The following is a 15,571-nucleotide window of genomic DNA, read 5'->3' on the forward strand; positions in this document are numbered from 1 at the left end:
CTGTCTGTCTGGGGCCGCACGCCCTGTCTGTCGGGGGTCGCACGCCCTGTCTGTCGGGGGTCGCACGCCCTGTCTGTCGGGGGTCGCACGCCCTGTCTGTCGGGGGTCGCACGCCCTGTCTGTCTGGGGCCGCACGCCCTGTCTGTCGGGGGTCGCACGCCCTGTCTGTCGGGGGTCGCACGCCCTGTCTGTCGGGGGTCGCACGCCCTGTCTGTCTGGGGCCGCACGCCCTGTCTGTCAGGGGCCGCACGCGTCCCAGTCACACACCGCGGCAGATGAATTTCCCGCTCAGACCCTGCGGTCACGTGACAGACTCCTCTTCTGCAATGATTGACAGCAGCTATACATGTACAAAGCTGGCCGCTCACTTCCGGTAGTTGCCCTGGTAACAGGTCCGCCTCATCGGACGTGACGGTGAGGTTTTCCAATCAGCTCGGACCGGCAGCAGCGGGCGGAGCGCTGGCGGTTGGCGGGGAGAATGACCTAAGGTGAGAGGATTTGGTGGCGGCCTCCGTGCCGAGGATTCTGGCCGTGCACCTGCGGTAGGTACCGCTGAGGGCTCAGGTCACTGCAGTGCCAGACGAGTCCCTGTGATGGTTCCCCCCATGCTGCAGTGGTTTGGCTCTATCCTGTATTGGCATGTTCCATTCTGTACTGAAAATGGGGAGCGGAGAAAAACGCAGAACATTCTAGTGTCGGCGGGATGTACCACATCATGAAGCGGGAGAGCTTGTGTCATGTGACCAGCCCCCCATATACATCCCCGAAATGTCCCCCAAGCATGAGGACCCCCGCGCATGCACTGCGGCCGCGCATCTCCCTCCCCCGCGCATGTACTGGGGCGTCGCATCTCCCTCCCCCGCGCATGTACTGGGGCGTCGCATCTCCCTCCCCCGCGCATGTACTGGGGCGTCGCATCTCCCTCCCCCGCGCATGTACTGGGGCGTCGCATCTCCCTCCCCCGCGCATGTACTGGGGCGTCGCATCTCCCTCCCCCGCGCATGTACTGGGGCGTCGCATCTCCCTCCCCCGCGCATGTACTGGGGCGTCGCATCTCCCTCCCCCGCGCATGTACTGGGGCGTCGCATCTCCCTCCCCCGCGCATGTACTGGGGCGTCGCATCTCCCTCCCCCGCGCATGTACTGGGGCGTCGCATCTCCCTCCCCCGCGCATGTACTGGGGCGTCGCATCTCCCTCCCCCGCGCATGTACTGGGGCGTCGCATCTCCCTCCCCCGCGCATGTACTGGGGCGTCGCATCTCCCTCCCCCGCGCATGTACTGGGGCGTCGCATCTCCCTCCCCCGCGCATGTACTGGGGCGTCGCATCTCCCTCCCCCGCGCATGTACTGGGGCGTCGCATCTCCCTCCCCCGCGCATGTACTGGGGCGTCGCATCTCCCTCCCCCGCGCATGTACTGGGGCGTCGCATCTCCCTCCCCCGCGCATGTACTGGGGCGTCGCATCTCCCTCCCCCGCGCATGTACTGGGGCGTCGCATCTCCCTCCCCCGCGCATGTACTGGGGCGTCGCATCTCCCTCCCCCGCGCATGTACTGGGGCGTCGCATCTCCCTCCCCCGCGCATGTACTGGGGCGTCGCATCTCCCTCCCCCGCGCATGTACTGGGGCGTCGCATCTCCCTCCCCCGCGCATGTACTGGGGCGTCGCATCTCCCTCCCCCGCGCATGTACTGGGGCGTCGCATCTCCCTCCCCCGCGCATGTACTGGGGCGTCGCATCTCCCTCCCCCGCGCATGTACTGGGGCGTCGCATCTCCCTCCCCCGCGCATGTACTGGGGCGTCGCATCTCCCTCCCCCGCGCATGTACTGGGGCGTCGCATCTCCCTCCCCCGCGCATGTACTGGGGCGTCGCATCTCCCTCCCCCGCGCATGTACTGGGGCGTCGCATCTCCCTCCCCCGCGCATGTACTGGGGCGTCGCATCTCCCTCCCCCGCGCATGTACTGGGGCGTCGCATCTCCCTCCCCCGCGCATGTACTGGGGCGTCGCATCTCCCTCCCCCGCGCATGTACTGGGGCGTCGCATCTCCCTCCCCCGCGCATGTACTGGGGCGTCGCATCTCCCTCCCCCGCGCATGTACTGGGGCGTCGCATCTCCCTCCCCCGCGCATGTACTGGGGCGTCGCATCTCCCTCCCCCGCGCATGTACTGGGGCGTCGCATCTCCCTCCCCCGCGCATGTACTGGGGCGTCGCATCTCCCTCCCCCGCGCATGTACTGGGGCGTCGCATCTCCCTCCCCCGCGCATGTACTGGGGCGTCGCATCTCCCTCCCCCGCGCATGTACTGGGGCGTCGCATCTCCCTCCCCCGCGCATGTACTGGGGCGTCGCATCTCCCTCCCCCGCGCATGTACTGGGGCGTCGCATCTCCCTCCCCCGCGCATGTACTGGGGCGTCGCATCTCCCTCCCCCGCGCATGTACTGGGGCGTCGCATCTCCCTCCCCCGCGCATGTACTGGGGCGTCGCATCTCCCTCCCCCGCGCATGTACTGGGGCGTCGCATCTCCCTCCCCCGCGCATGTACTGGGGCGTCGCATCTCCCTCCCCCGCGCATGTACTGGGGCGTCGCATCTCCCTCCCCCGCGCATGTACTGGGGCGTCGCATCTCCCTCCCCCGCGCATGTACTGCAGCCGCACGCATCACCCCATCCCTCTATATAGTGTCTATCCCTTGTATATACTGCTGCCATGGATCATGCCGTGTATATCGCCTGTCAGTTTGTGTCCCCCTTTTCCTGGGACAGGCCCCCTCACCGTGTGGCGCCGCCTCCTGTCCCCCTCTCGCCGCGTGTTTGTGGCGCCGCCTCTTGTCCCCCCTCGCCGCGTGTTTGTGGCGCCGCCTCTTGTCCCCCCTCGCCGCGTGTTTGTGGCGCCGCCTCTTGTCCCCCCTCGCCGCGTGTTTGTGGCGCCGCCTCCTGTCCCCCCCCCCCCCACGTGTTTGTGGCTCCTTTCTCTCCAGCTGACTACCTTTCCTGTATTTCTCGCTCCTGTGTCTTCCGCAGGCCTGACAATGGCGCAGGAGGAGATGGACGTGGATCTTTCTGGGGGAAGCTTCCTCCCGGAGCCGCCCTTGTTTTCTCGCATCGCCCTGGATCCGTCACTGGTGTTCAGCAACGTTCCCGGACAGAGAGCAGTGGATCGGAGCGCGGAGGCCGGCGGTGCGGACAGGCAGGGCGTCACCAGGCCCATCTACTCTCCCTCGCTGTCTCACACTTCCAGTGCGCTGCACATGCTGCAGGGGGCGCTAGAGCAGCTGCGCCAGGCAGCAGAGCATCGCTCCGCCACACAGCAGACACGAGCCCGCAGGACGAGTGCACGGAGCCGCCAGCGGGCGTCCTCGCAGCGTGTTGGCGGCATGCGGTAGGTGACGGCGCTGCTGGCCGCCTCTCGCCTGTCCGGTGCCGGCTGCTCTCATCTGTGTTTTGTCTCCAGACGTAACCAAGCCTTCCACAACCTCTTCCAATTATCGGGAAACCTGAGGACGGCCATGTCTGCAAACGAAGGAAACGAGGCGTGGAACTCGGGGCCAACAAGGGCCCCCCCGGGAGGCGAGGGCGACAGCTCCGACGAGACTGTGGAGCTGAGTGATGATGACGACAGCCCTGCAGAGGTGGACGACGGAGCCGGCGACACCAGAGCGGCTCAGCCGGCAGAGCCAGGTGCGTGCTGCCAGCGTCGCCCCCGACAGAGCGCAGTGCTGTGCCTCGTCTGGCTGCTCACAGCTGGGAGTTTGTTACAGTTGTCTTCACTCTCTCTGATGTAGGAAGTTCAGCTTTAACCTCTTAATGTCTGCGCAGCAAGCAGCGGCCCTGAAGGTAGTAGGGCACACGTGACAAAACGATGGGGGGATCGCCAAAGTCAGACGATTGGGCAAATAATGGTTGCTCCAGTGCAGCCTATCCAAAAGATGCAGAATTAGCGCTCCGTCACAATGTGCCAGCGACGGGAGAGCGGCCGGGAGACGCCGATCAGCAGGGCCGGACTGGGACTAAAATTCAGCCCTGGCATTTGAAGTTACACAGGCCCACTTGTCACATGGTGACTGTATAATCTCTCTGTACACTTGTAGGTTACAAGAAGTGCGGGGAGTGTAACACGACTATGTAACATATAATACAGCTGTATTCAGCATTACAGCTCGGTCCTATTTATGGCTTTTAGTTGCAGGACCAAGAAAAGCCGCTACTTTACCTACATAACTGGATCTCGTAGATAATGAAGGGATTGTGGAACCTCATTCTGATGCTCCATAAACTCTGCCTACAGCCACTTTTGGTTCCACCATTGTCATCCATATAGTACAATTCACTTCCCATAGTATAATGTACCCCATAGTTCTTCATATAGTATAACGTATTCCACATAGTCCTCGATACAGTATAATGCAGCCCACATATAGTATAATGATGCCACCCCAGAGTATAATGCAGCCCCCTCATATAGTATAATGCAGCCCCTGCATATATATGGTAGCCCCCTCATAGAGCATAATGTAGCCCCCTCAGAGTATGATGCAATCACCCCTCATAGAATATAACACAGCCCCCCATAGAATATAATGTAGCCCCCATAGAATGTAGTACAGCCCCCCATAGAATATAATACAGCCCACTCATAGAATGTAGTGCAGCCCAGCCCCCATAGAATGTAGTGCAGCCCAGCCCCCATAGAATGTAGTGCAGCCCAGCCCCCATAGAATGTAGTGCAGCCCAGCCCCCATAGAATGTAGTGCAGCCCAGCCCCCATAGAATGTAGTGCAGCCCAGCCCCAATTGCCTTACAATCCATTTATCACTCACTGATATATTTAAAAAAAAAAAACACTCACCTCTCCTCGTGCCCCGTGCAGCTCCTGGCTCCGGTCTCAGCAGCTGCAGTCTGCCCGGTCACACAGCAGGTGCGCGATGATATGACGTCATCGCGCACCCGCAGTGTCAGCGGGAAATTATGGGAGAGGGAGCGACAGCAGAGTGCAGACGCTCTCTCCTCATTGCATTCAACTGTACCGGCGCCGGAATAGTTGAATGCGGGGCGGGCGATCGGGGGGTGGGGGGTTTGAATCGGCGCTGGCGGGAGGAGTCTGCCCTGGTGCCGCTGATAGCGGCAGTGGCCCACTCCTGGCACCGGCCCCTCTGGCATTTGCCAGAAGTGCCGGATGGCCAGTCCGGCCCTGCTGATCAGTGTGACAGTCCATTACTGTAGAGATGAGGAGCCGCTGATGTCCTGGGCCGATGGCGGGGGGCACTTAGTCATTTTAGGTATTTTTTTATTTTTTTTTTAAATTTAGCCCCTGAAGAACTTCACATAAACCTTGTGGCCACCGCAACAGACGCCCCAGAAAGACCTGACGACCCCGCAACCGAAAACGAGCGCTCGACATCGGACATTACACAGCCGAGCAAACAGGTGAGACCCCAGAGAAAGCCATGATCATCGGGTGCAGAGCAGTACGTCCTGTGCTGCACTCACTATTCTACTGCTACATCAGGTCTTATCCTCCAGTCACCCCCAGAGCTGCACTCACTATTCTACTTTTACATCCAGTATTGCCAGCATGTGCTTCCTTCTCAGCCATCACCCGTGAAGCCTGTGACGTCTGCAGCGCCCCCTGTGGCAGAGGAAGATGAAGGCGACACCTGTGCCATCTGCTTTGAGTCGTGGACCAATGCCGGTCAGCACCGTCTCTCCGCTCTGCGTTGCGGCCATTTGTTTGGCTTTACCTGCATCGATCGTTGGCTGAGGGGAGGAGCAGCCAAGTGTCCGCAGGTCGGTGCTCTACTCACCGTTCATCATTGGGTCTGAGGCAGTGTTTGGGACACGAGATGATCATTGGGACCCCCAAACTGATCATCAGGGTGTCTGCTCTGAGAGCTGACAGCCTGCAGCGACACCCATCAGTGCTAGGACCGATCGCAGGCGGTTAACCCCTGTTATGCTGCTGTCAATAGTGGCATCGCAGAGGGAAGGAGCTCCTGCTCTGCTTGTGTGGCTGACACTGGGTCACCCAGGGACGGTGGCCTGTTAGCTCATGCTCTGTCGACGCCTGCCCGTCAGACGCCGCTCTGCAGTGCAGGACCCTTGGGGACTATCAGAGCAGCGATCGGCCTGTGTACAGTGATGTCCATCCTGGGACAATGTAAAAAAAAAAAGTTAATATTTTCAAAAAATCATAAAATAAATAACAAAAAAAAAAATTTAATACCTTTATGTTAAAAAAAAAAAAAAAATACATAATCCCGACCTATAAAATGGTCCCACTAGTTAACCCCTTCAGTGATCACCGTAAATAAAACTAAGGCAAAAAAATGCTTAATCGTCATACCGCCGCACAAAAAGTGCAATAAAACAAATCAAAAAGACGCATATAAATAACCATGGTACCGCTGACGTCATGTTGTCCCGCAAAAAAACGAGCCACCATACAGCATCATCAGCGAAAAAATAAAAGTTATAGTCCTCAGAATAAAGCGATGCAGAAATAATTAATTTTTTTTACATAAAATAGTTTTTGTGTAACAGCTCCAAAACAAAGACATAAATGAGGTATCGCTGTAATCGCACTGACCTGAAGAGTAAAATTCAATTTTACCACACGCGGAACGGTATAAACGCACCCCCCCCACTCAAAAAAAAAAAAAAAAAAAAATATATATATATATATATATATATATATATATATATATATATATATATATATATATATATATATATATATATATATATATATATATATATATATATATATATATATATATATATTCTTGAAATGTTATTTTTTGTTTATTCTGCCTTGAAATAGATAGCGAATCAAAAAAATGTCATGTGCCTGCAAATGGTATGAATAAAAACGTCAATTTGTCCCTTAAAAAAACGAGACCTCACATGACTGTCGGCCAAAATATGGAAAAATTACAGCTCTCAAAATGTGGGGATGCAAGAGCTAGTTTTCGCAATAACAGCGTCTTTTAGTGTGTGACAGCTGCCAATCATAAAGACCCGCTATAAATCTGGTATCGTCGTAATCGCACCGACCCGAAGAGTAGTGTCACCTAATCACTTATACTGCATGAGGAATGGCGTAAAAAATAAATAAAACCAATTCTTCACATGCTGTTGATGATTTTTTTTTTTTTTTTCATTCTGCCTCCCAAAATTGGGTCACTTGTTGGGGGTTTCCACTGTTTAGGCACATTGGGGGCTCTCAAGACACGACACCTGCAAAATATTCCATCAAATCTGTGTTCCAAAAAGCACCCCCATCCTTTCCGAGCCCTGCCATGCACCCAATCAGTAGTTTCCCCCACATATTGGATATTGGTGTACTTGGGAGAAATTGCACATGTTTTGGGGTCCATTTTTTTTTTTTTCCTGCTACCTTTGCAAAAATGTTGTTTTTTTTTCTTCCACATTGCTTTAGTCCCTGTGAAGCACCTGAAGGGTTAATAAACTTCTTGAATGTGGTATTCAGCATCTTGAGGGGTGCAGTTTTTAGAATGGTGTCACTTTTGGGTATTTTCCTACATATAGGCCCCTCAAAGTTACTTCAAATCTAAGCTCCAGTTATTATCTCATAGTGACAGTACACGGAACTGTAAGATATGGCCACTCAGGAAGGTGAAAACAGGCTCGGGGGTCAAAGGGTTACGTGTGAGTCCCCATAAAACAAGCCAGCATTCCCCTCCCGTGCTGGCGCCGTTCCTGCGGTGTCGGCACGCGCTTTCCTGTTCGGTGGCTGTTGCGTTGACGATGCCGGCGATCGGCTCCAGCCCGGACATCCTCCTCATGTTCAGTGCGTGCAGAGACCCTGGTGTCACTAGTCATAACTGCACGGGAGCCCCGGAGCGGCGGGATCTGAGCCGGCGTGGGAGGGGAGTACAGGCTTCATGATCAGGAGGAGGTGGCCCTAGTCATGAATGATTGAGCGGTGCATATAGTGCCGGTGTCTGTACTGCTGCCGTCTGCCGCACAGCATCTCATCAGCCCCATATCTATACTGAGACCACCGCCGAGGCCTCACCGGGTCGCCGCGGTGCAGGGCTGAATTTAGGGTGTGAGCGCCCTCTGTGAGGGACCACTGCTGTCCTCCATTAAGGCCTCTGGTGAATTTGGGCTGCGGGGTTCACAGATGTGACCGGACATCAGATGCATTCAGGTTTTCTGCCCATTAGTGCAACAAGAAGGCGAAGCGTTCCGACATTGTGGTGCTGTACGCCCGCACGCTGAAGGCCCTGGACACGAGCGAGCAGGAACGCATGAAGAGGTAAGGACCCCGTCTACCAGTGGCCCCCACATGTCCCGCAACTGCATCACCACCTATGCCAGAGCTGCACTCAATATTCTGCTATTAATCTTATCCTCCAGTCACCTCCAGAGCTGCAGTCACTATTTTGCTGTTACATCTGATCCTCCAGTCACCTCCAGAGCTGCAGTCACTATTCTGCTGTTACATCTTATCCTCCAGTCACTTCCAGAGCTGCACTCGCTATTCTGCTGTTACATCATGTCTTACCCTCTACTCACCTCCAGAGCTGCGGTCACAGTTTTGCTAGTGTGTGTATTCTATCATGCGGATGATTAGACGTGGCTCCCGGAATTACATTTTCCTTACAGCTCTCTGGAAAAGGAGCAGTCGATGCGCAGGAAAGCAGAGCTGGAGTCTGCACAGTGTCGGCTGCAGGTCCAGGTCCTGACTGACGAGTGTGGGAAGCTCCGAAAGCAAATCCAGGTGAGGGGGAGACGCGTCGCGTGGGGTCCGGCTGCCTTCATGTCTGCTGCTGGGGGAAGCTGGTGCCACAGTACTATTAATACTAGTGTGGTTGATAACTGCAAGAACTCCCCTGGCTTTGCGTCCCCCTCTGCCGCCGGTTTTGCGCCCCCTCGCTCCAGCAGGATGTAGCAGAGTTAGATGGCGGGGTGGGCACTGTGCCTTTGACGGCGGGGTGGGCACTGTGCCTTTGACGGCGGGGTGGGCACTGTGCCTTTGACGGCGGGGTGGGCACTGTGCCTTTGACGGCGGGGTGGGCACTGTGCCTTTGACGGCGGGGTGGGCACTGTGCCTTTGACGGCGGGGTGGGCACTGTGCCTTTGACGGCGGGGTGGGCACTGTGCCTTTGACGGCGGGGTGGGCACTGTGCCTTTGACGGCGGGGTGGGCACTGTGCCTTTGATGGCGGGGTGGGCACTGTGCCTTTGACGGCGGGGTGGGCACTGTGCTGATCATGCTTGTCTCTGGCAGGAGTTGAAGACACTGATGATGCAGCATGCCACCAGCTCCTCCCAGCCGTCCTCCAGCTCCCGGGCAGGGACCTCCGGCTCTTTGCCCTCCAGTGAGGGGCAGCACAAGTACAACTTTGAGAAGGCCATTCTGATCAACCAAGGAGGGAACTGCCGCGTGATGGCGTACTGCGAACGTCTCAGCTGCCTGGTGGTGTCTCAGCCGTCTTCCCACACCACGCTGGTGCCAGGTAAGAGGACACAAGGGTCTATGTGGCTGCTGCATGGTAAAACCCAGTTCAAAAGACAAGATGGTGCTAATGGCAGCAAAAAAACACCCACGACCTCCAGCCACCGGACAGGTGACGCTGGGCAGTAGTCTGACCTCCAGCTGTTCGCCATTCAGGTGATGCCGGGCAGCAGTCTGACCTCCAGCTGTTCGCCGTACAGGTGACGCTGGGCAGCGGTCTGACCTCCAGCTGGTCTGCCGTACAGGTGACGCCGGGCAGCGGTCTGACCTCCAGCTGTTCGCCGTACAGGTGACGCTGGGCAGCGGTCTGACCTCCAGCTGTTCGCCGTACAGGTGACGCTGGGCAGCGGTCTGACCTCCAGCTGTCCGCCGTACAGGTGACGCTGGGCAGCGGTCTGACCTCCAGCTGTTCGCCGTACAGGTGACGCTGGGCAGCGGTCTGACCTCCAGCTGTTCGCCGTACAGGTGACGCTGGGCAGCGGTCTGACCTCCAGCTGTTCGCCGTACAGGTGACGCTGGGCAGCGGTCTGACCTCCAGCTGTTCGCCGTACAGGTGACGCTGGGCAGCGGTCTGACCTCCAGCTGTTCGCTGTACAGGTGACGCTGGGCAGCGGTCTGACCTCCAGCTGTTCGCCGTACAGGTGACGCTGGGCAGCGGTCTGACCTCCAGCTGGTCTGCCGTACAGGTGACGCCGGGCAGCGGTCTGACCTCCAGCTGTTCGCCGTACAGGTGACGCTGGGCAGCGGTCTGACCTCCAGCTGTTCGCCGTACAGGTGACGCTGGGCAGCGGTCTGACCTCCAGCTGTCCGCCGTACAGGTGACGCTGGGCAGCGGTCTGACCTCCCGCTGTTCGCCGTACAGGTGACGCTGGGCAGCGGTCTGACCTCCAGCTGTTCGCCGTACAGGTGACGCTGGGCAGCGGTCTGACCTCCAGCTGTTCGCCGTACAGGTGACGCTGGGCAGCGGTCTGACCTCCAGCTGTTCGCCGTACAGGTGACGCTGGGCAGCGGTCTGACCTCCAGCTGTCCATGTTTGTCGCCACCTGTCCTGCTTCTGCACTGTGGCGATTGTGGACGGACTGTCAGGGTCGCCGCTGCTGGTGGAGCAGAGGTTGTTGTCTCACTGTTTGTTTGCAGGTTGTGGGATCAAGAAGCTGAGTGCGGCTAATATGAAGAGCAGCCAGTACGTGCCCATCCACGCCAAGCAGATCCGTGGCCTAGCCTTCAGTAACCGCACAGATGGTCTGCTGCTCTCTGCCGCCCTGGATAACACGGTGAAGCTCACCAGGTGAGGCTAAAAGCTCAGGCAGGCAGTCACTGTTGGGGTCTCGGGGGGGAGGGCTGAGACTCTGTCCTCAGATATGCTCCCCTCTCTCTGCAGCCTGCTGACTAACACGGTGGTACAGACGTATAACACGGGGCGGCCGGTGTGGAGCTGCAGCTGGTGCTCTGATGATAACAACTACGTGTACGCCGGGCTGATCAATGGATCGGTGCTGGTCTACGACCTGAGAGACACCAGCCAGTATGTGAAGGAGCTGGTGCCGCTGGGCTCACGGTAGGTGCTGCTGTCGGCGAGGGGCTGTCTGTTGGGGATGGGCTCCTGACTTTTGCCCTGCGGGTACTGTCTTGCAGCTGCCCGGTGGTGTCCCTGTCCTACGTCCCCCGAGCCGCGTCTGAGGTGTTCCCGTGTGGTGGGGTCCTGGCTGGCACCCTGGAGGGAGCGTGCTTCTGGGAGATGAGGGACGCCCAGTACAAGCCTCACCTCCTGCCCCTGGAGTCGGGAGGATGCACGGACATCCAGACGGAGAGCAGCACGCGGCACTGCCTGGTGACCTACCGCCCCGGTGAGTGTGGCTCAGGTTGGCTGTTGGGCACTGGTGATGTGACCGGTCACTGGAGGGCGCTCTTGTGCTGACAGGGAAGAGCCACAACTACCTGCGCTGTGTGATGATGGAGCTGACCAGCTCCCGGCTGACGGACTCCGAGGATGGATACTCCTGCTCCTGCTGTCCAGTCCAGACCTTCAACGCTGGACCCACCTGTAAGCTGCTGACCAAGAACGCCATATTCCGGAGCCCTGACCGAGACGGCAGCGTCCTGGTGTGCGCAGGAGACGAGGCCTCCAACTCTGCTATGGTGAGAGCGGGCGAAGTGCTAAACCAGTCTGGGGTCCGCCACATGGACGTGGCCACATAGGGTCCCCCATCTACTCATTAATATGCCCTTGTGGGGGCCCAACGCATCATTGGGGGGATACCATCCCTGAATACTGGGGGGATGGTGAGCGTCTGATCATTTGCGTCTCGTGCCCAAATTAGTGCTCCATAGTGCACGTGCTCAGCGCCGAGGCTGGTACTGCTGACAGCTGCCCGTGCATCGGGGAGACCGTCAGTATGGCGCTGACTAGCCTGACGGGTATGATTCATTCTGGTTTCCTCTCTCCCGGCACAGCTCTGGCACTCGGGCAGCGGCTCCCTCCTCCAGAAGCTCCAGGCCGACCAGCCCGTGCTGGACATCTGCCCCATAGAGGTGAACCAGAGCAGCCTGCTGGCCACGCTGACTGAGAAGATGGTGAAGATCTACCGATGGGAGTGACCCCCGATCCGTGCCCCCCGATCCGGGCCTGCCTCTTGTACATAGTCTCCATGTTTCTGTACAGTTTCTTGTATGTTTTTCTTTCTTTCCTCTTAAAATAAAATTCATAATTTTAGTGGCGCAGTGATTGATTGTCTTCAACATGGCCGACGGTGACCACAAACGGAGATATAGAGATGCTGAGGCTTAGTAATCTGAGGAGCAGCTCTGCCTGTATCGGGGGCTGCAGTGGTGCGGGGTCCTGCCTGTAACGGGGGCTGCAGGGGTCCTGCCTGTATCGCAGGAAGGGGGGGGGGGGGGGGGTGCGGGGTCCTGCCTACTCTGCCCAATCTCGCCCCTGTCCTCCACCTTTACTGTAGAAAGCTGCCATGACCGTGGTGTAATTAGGACAGCGCACTGCACCCTCCAGTCACAGTGATAAATGCCCGGCGTGTTTGCGGAGGGACGACATTAACCCCGTGCTCCAATGTGACATTAATGTGTGAACAAGACCAAATCCGCACCACAGCCCACACACAGCGCTGCGTATCTATGGAGAAGTTCCCTGACCACAGCGGGACCCCTGTAAATGTGAGGAGACCCAATCCCACAGCACGACTGCAGCGTGGTGGTCCCGGCCAGGGAGCTGTCACTGCACTCTGTATGGAGGGGGTGGGGTCACTGGTCCCTGTAGAGTGGTGGTCCTGGCTGGGGGTTGCCCATCCCTGTGGTGGTGGGGGGGTTGCTGGTCCCTGTAGGGCGGGGGTCCCTGTGGTGGTGGGGGTCGATGGTCACCGTAGGGTGGTGGTGGAGGGGTTGCCGAACCCTGTGCTGGTGGGGGGGTTGCCGAACCCTGTGGTGGTGGGGGGGGTTGCTGGTCACTGTAGGGCGGTGGTCCCTGTGCTGGGGGGGGGGTCGCTGGTCCCTGTGGTGGTGAGGGGCTCGCTGGTCCCTGTAGGGCAGTGGTCCCTGTGGTGGTGGGGGGGGGTGCTGGTCCCTGTAGGGCAGTGGTCCCTGTGGTGGTGGGGGGGTTGCCGGTCCCTGTGGGGCGGTGGTCTCGGCCGGGGGCGGTGGTCCCTTTGGTGGTGGAGGCGTTGCTGGTCCCTTTGGTGGTGGAGGCGTTGCTGGTCCCTGTGGTGGTGGAGGGGTTGCTGGTCCCTGTGGTGGTGGAGGGGTTGCTGGTCCCTGTGGTGGTGGGGGGGTTGCTGGTCCCTGTAGGGTGGTGGTGGAGGGGTTGCTGGTCCCTGTAGGGCGGTGGTCCCTGTGCTGGTGGGGGGGGTCGCCGGTCCCTGTAGGGCGGTGGTCCCTGTGGTGGTGGAGGGGTTGCTGGTCCCTGTAGGGCGGTGGTCCCTGTAGGGCGGTGGTGGTGGGGGGGTTGCTGGTCCCTGTAGGGCGGTGGTCCCTGTGTGGGGGGGGAGTGCTGGTCCCTGTAGGGCGGTGGTCCCTGTGCTGGTGGGGGGGTCGCCGGTGGTCCCTGTGGTGGTGGGGGGGTTGCTGGTCCCTGTAGGGCGGTGGTCCCTGTGGTGGGGGGGTTGCTGGTCCCTGTAGGGCGGTGGTCCCTGTAGGGCGGTGGTCCCTGTGGTGGTGGGGGGGTTGCTGGTCCCTGTGGTGGGGGGGGGGGTGCTGGTCCCTGTAGGGCGGTGGTCCCTGTGGTGGGGGGGTTGCTGGTCCCTGTAGGGCGGTGGTCCCTGTGGTGGGGGGGTTGCTGGTCCCTGTAGGGCGGTGGTCCCTGTGGTGGGGGGGGGTGCTGGTCCCTGTAGGGCGGTGGTCCCTGTGGTGGGGGGGTTGCTGGTCCCTGTGGTGGTGGGGGGGTTGGTGGTCCCTGTAGGGCGGTGGTCCCTGTGGTGGGGGGGGTGCTGGTCCCTGTAGGGCGGTGGTCCCTGTGGTGGTGGAGGGGTTGCTGGTCCCTGTGGTGGTGGGGGGGGTTGCTGGTCCCTGTGGTGGGGGGGTGCTGGTCCCTGTAGGGCGGTGGTCCCTGTGGTGGGGGGGTTGCTGGTCCCTGTAGGGCGGTGGTCCCTGTAGGGCGGTGGTCCCTGTGGTGGGGGGGGGGGTGCTGGTCCCTGTAGGGCGGTGGTCCCTGTAGGGCGGTGGTCCCTGTGGTGGTGGGGGGGTTGCTGGTCCCTGTAGGGCGGTGGTCCCTGTGGTGGGGGGGGGTGCTGGTCCCTGTAGGGCGGTGGTCCCTGTGGTGGGGGGGTGCTGGTCCCTGTAGGGCGGTGGTCCCTGTGGTGGGGGGGGGGTTGCTGGTCCCTGTGGGGGGGGGGGGGTGCTGGTCCCTGTAGGGCGGTGGTCCCTGTGGTGGTGGGGGGGGTGCTGGTCCCTGTAGGGCGGTGGTCCCTGTGCTGGTGGGGGGGTTGCCGGTCCCTGTAGGGCGGTGGTCCCTGTGGTGGTGGAGGGGTTGCCGGTCCCTGTAGGGCGGTGGTCCCTGTGGTGGTGGGGGGGTTGCCGGTCCCTGTAGGGCGGTGGTCCCTGTGGTGGTGGAGGGGTTGCTGGTCCCTGTGGGGGGGGGGTGCTGGTCCCTGTAGGGCGGTGGTCCCTGTGGTGGGGGGGTTGCTGGTCCCTGTAGGGCGGTGGTCCCTGTGGTGGGGGGGTTGCTGGTCCCTGTAGGGCGGTGGTCCCTGTAGGGCGGTGGTCCCTGTGGTGGTGGGGGGGTTGCTGGTCCCTGTGGGTGGGGGGGGTGCTGGTCCCTGTAGGGCGGTGGTCCCTGTGGTGGGGGGGTTGCTGGTCCCTGTAGGGCGGTGGTCCCTGTGGTGGGGGGGTTGCTGGTCCCTGTAGGGCGGTGGTCCCTGTGGTGGTGGGGGGGTTGCTGGTCCCTGTAGGGCGGTGGTCCCTGTGGTGGTGGTGGGGGGGGTGCTGGTCCCTGTGGAGGTGGGGGGGGGTGCTGGTCCCTGTAGGGCGGTGGTCCCTGTGGTGGTGGGGGGGTTGCTGGTCCCTGTAGGGCGGTGGTCCCTGTGGTGGTGGGGGGTTGCTGGTCCCTGTAGGGCGGTGGTCCCTGTGGTGGGGGGGGTGCTGGTCCCTGTAGGGCGGTGGTCCCTGTGGTGGTGGGGGGGTTGCTGGTCCCTGTGGTGGGGGGGGTGCTGGTCCCTGTAGGGCGGTGGTCCCTGTGCTGGTGGGGTGGTCGCCGGTCCCTGTAGGGCGGTGGTCCCTGTTAGGCCACATTCAGTATTTGCAGCCAGCCCCAGCAGTGGTGACACAGAAGTGCGGCCGTGTCTCCATTATTCGTCTGTTCTGACTGTTCCTCTCCGGGTTTTGGCTACAGACACTGCTGGGCCACGTTCACACTACGGATGCGGTACTGTGAGGCGGTGGCCCCTGAGGTAAGTGAGGTATGAGGGAATTGTGAGGCTTATGGGGTTCAGCAGCTTCTTGTGTTGGGGTCTGTCGGGCGCAGTCCCAGTGACGTCATCTCTGCGCCGTGTCGCCGGTGTGAGTAGCCGCCATCTTTTTGGAGTCCTCTCCTCTTCCTTACCTGAGACCGGCGCCTCCGCTTCGTCCTCAATGACGTCAGGATCCAGCAGCCGCC

At 59.9% G+C, this 15,571-nt stretch overlaps 1 protein-coding gene across 2 annotated transcripts; it reads left to right on the plus strand.

The window, feature by feature from the left end:
- Positions 1 to 383: 383 nt before the first annotated feature.
- On the plus strand, positions 384 to 12,187 carry RFWD3 (ring finger and WD repeat domain 3). Of its 2 annotated transcripts, none has more exons than XM_069739513.1 (13): positions 384 to 488; positions 3,016 to 3,373; positions 3,446 to 3,672; positions 5,300 to 5,418; positions 5,584 to 5,778; positions 8,181 to 8,272; positions 8,623 to 8,737; positions 9,247 to 9,475; positions 10,612 to 10,762; positions 10,856 to 11,032; positions 11,110 to 11,321; positions 11,396 to 11,613; positions 11,929 to 12,187. In XM_069739513.1, exons 2-13 carry the CDS (start codon positions 3,024 to 3,026, stop codon positions 12,070 to 12,072), a joined length of 2,229 nt encoding a protein of 742 aa, XP_069595614.1. In that variant the 5' UTR covers positions 384 to 488; positions 3,016 to 3,023; the 3' UTR covers positions 12,073 to 12,187. The 2 variants fall into 2 exon arrangements, with proteins under 2 accessions (XP_069595614.1, XP_069595613.1); XM_069739512.1 differs by having other exon boundaries at positions 413 to 542.
- The last annotated feature ends 3,384 nt before the right edge of the window (positions 12,188 to 15,571 follow it).

The sequence above is a fragment of the Ranitomeya imitator genome, chromosome 9, assembly GCF_032444005.1.
Source record: "Ranitomeya imitator isolate aRanImi1 chromosome 9, aRanImi1.pri, whole genome shotgun sequence".
Taxonomy (NCBI): Eukaryota; Metazoa; Chordata; class Amphibia; order Anura; family Dendrobatidae; genus Ranitomeya; species Ranitomeya imitator.

What these genes read in the sequence shown, in the direction of transcription:
- RFWD3 (XM_069739513.1), top strand. Translation starts at nt 3,024, where the DNA reads ATGGCGCAGGAGGAGATGGACGTGGATCTTTCTGGGGGAAGCTTCCTC. An exon ending in GGCTCAGCCGGCAGAGCCAG is followed by an intron (nt 3,673 to 5,299) that starts GTGCGTGCTGCC and finishes TTTTAAATTTAG; the next exon opens with CCCCTGAAGAACTTCACATA. An exon ending in AGCTCCGAAAGCAAATCCAG is followed by an intron (nt 8,738 to 9,246) that starts GTGAGGGGGAGA and finishes TGTCTCTGGCAG; the next exon opens with GAGTTGAAGACACTGATGAT.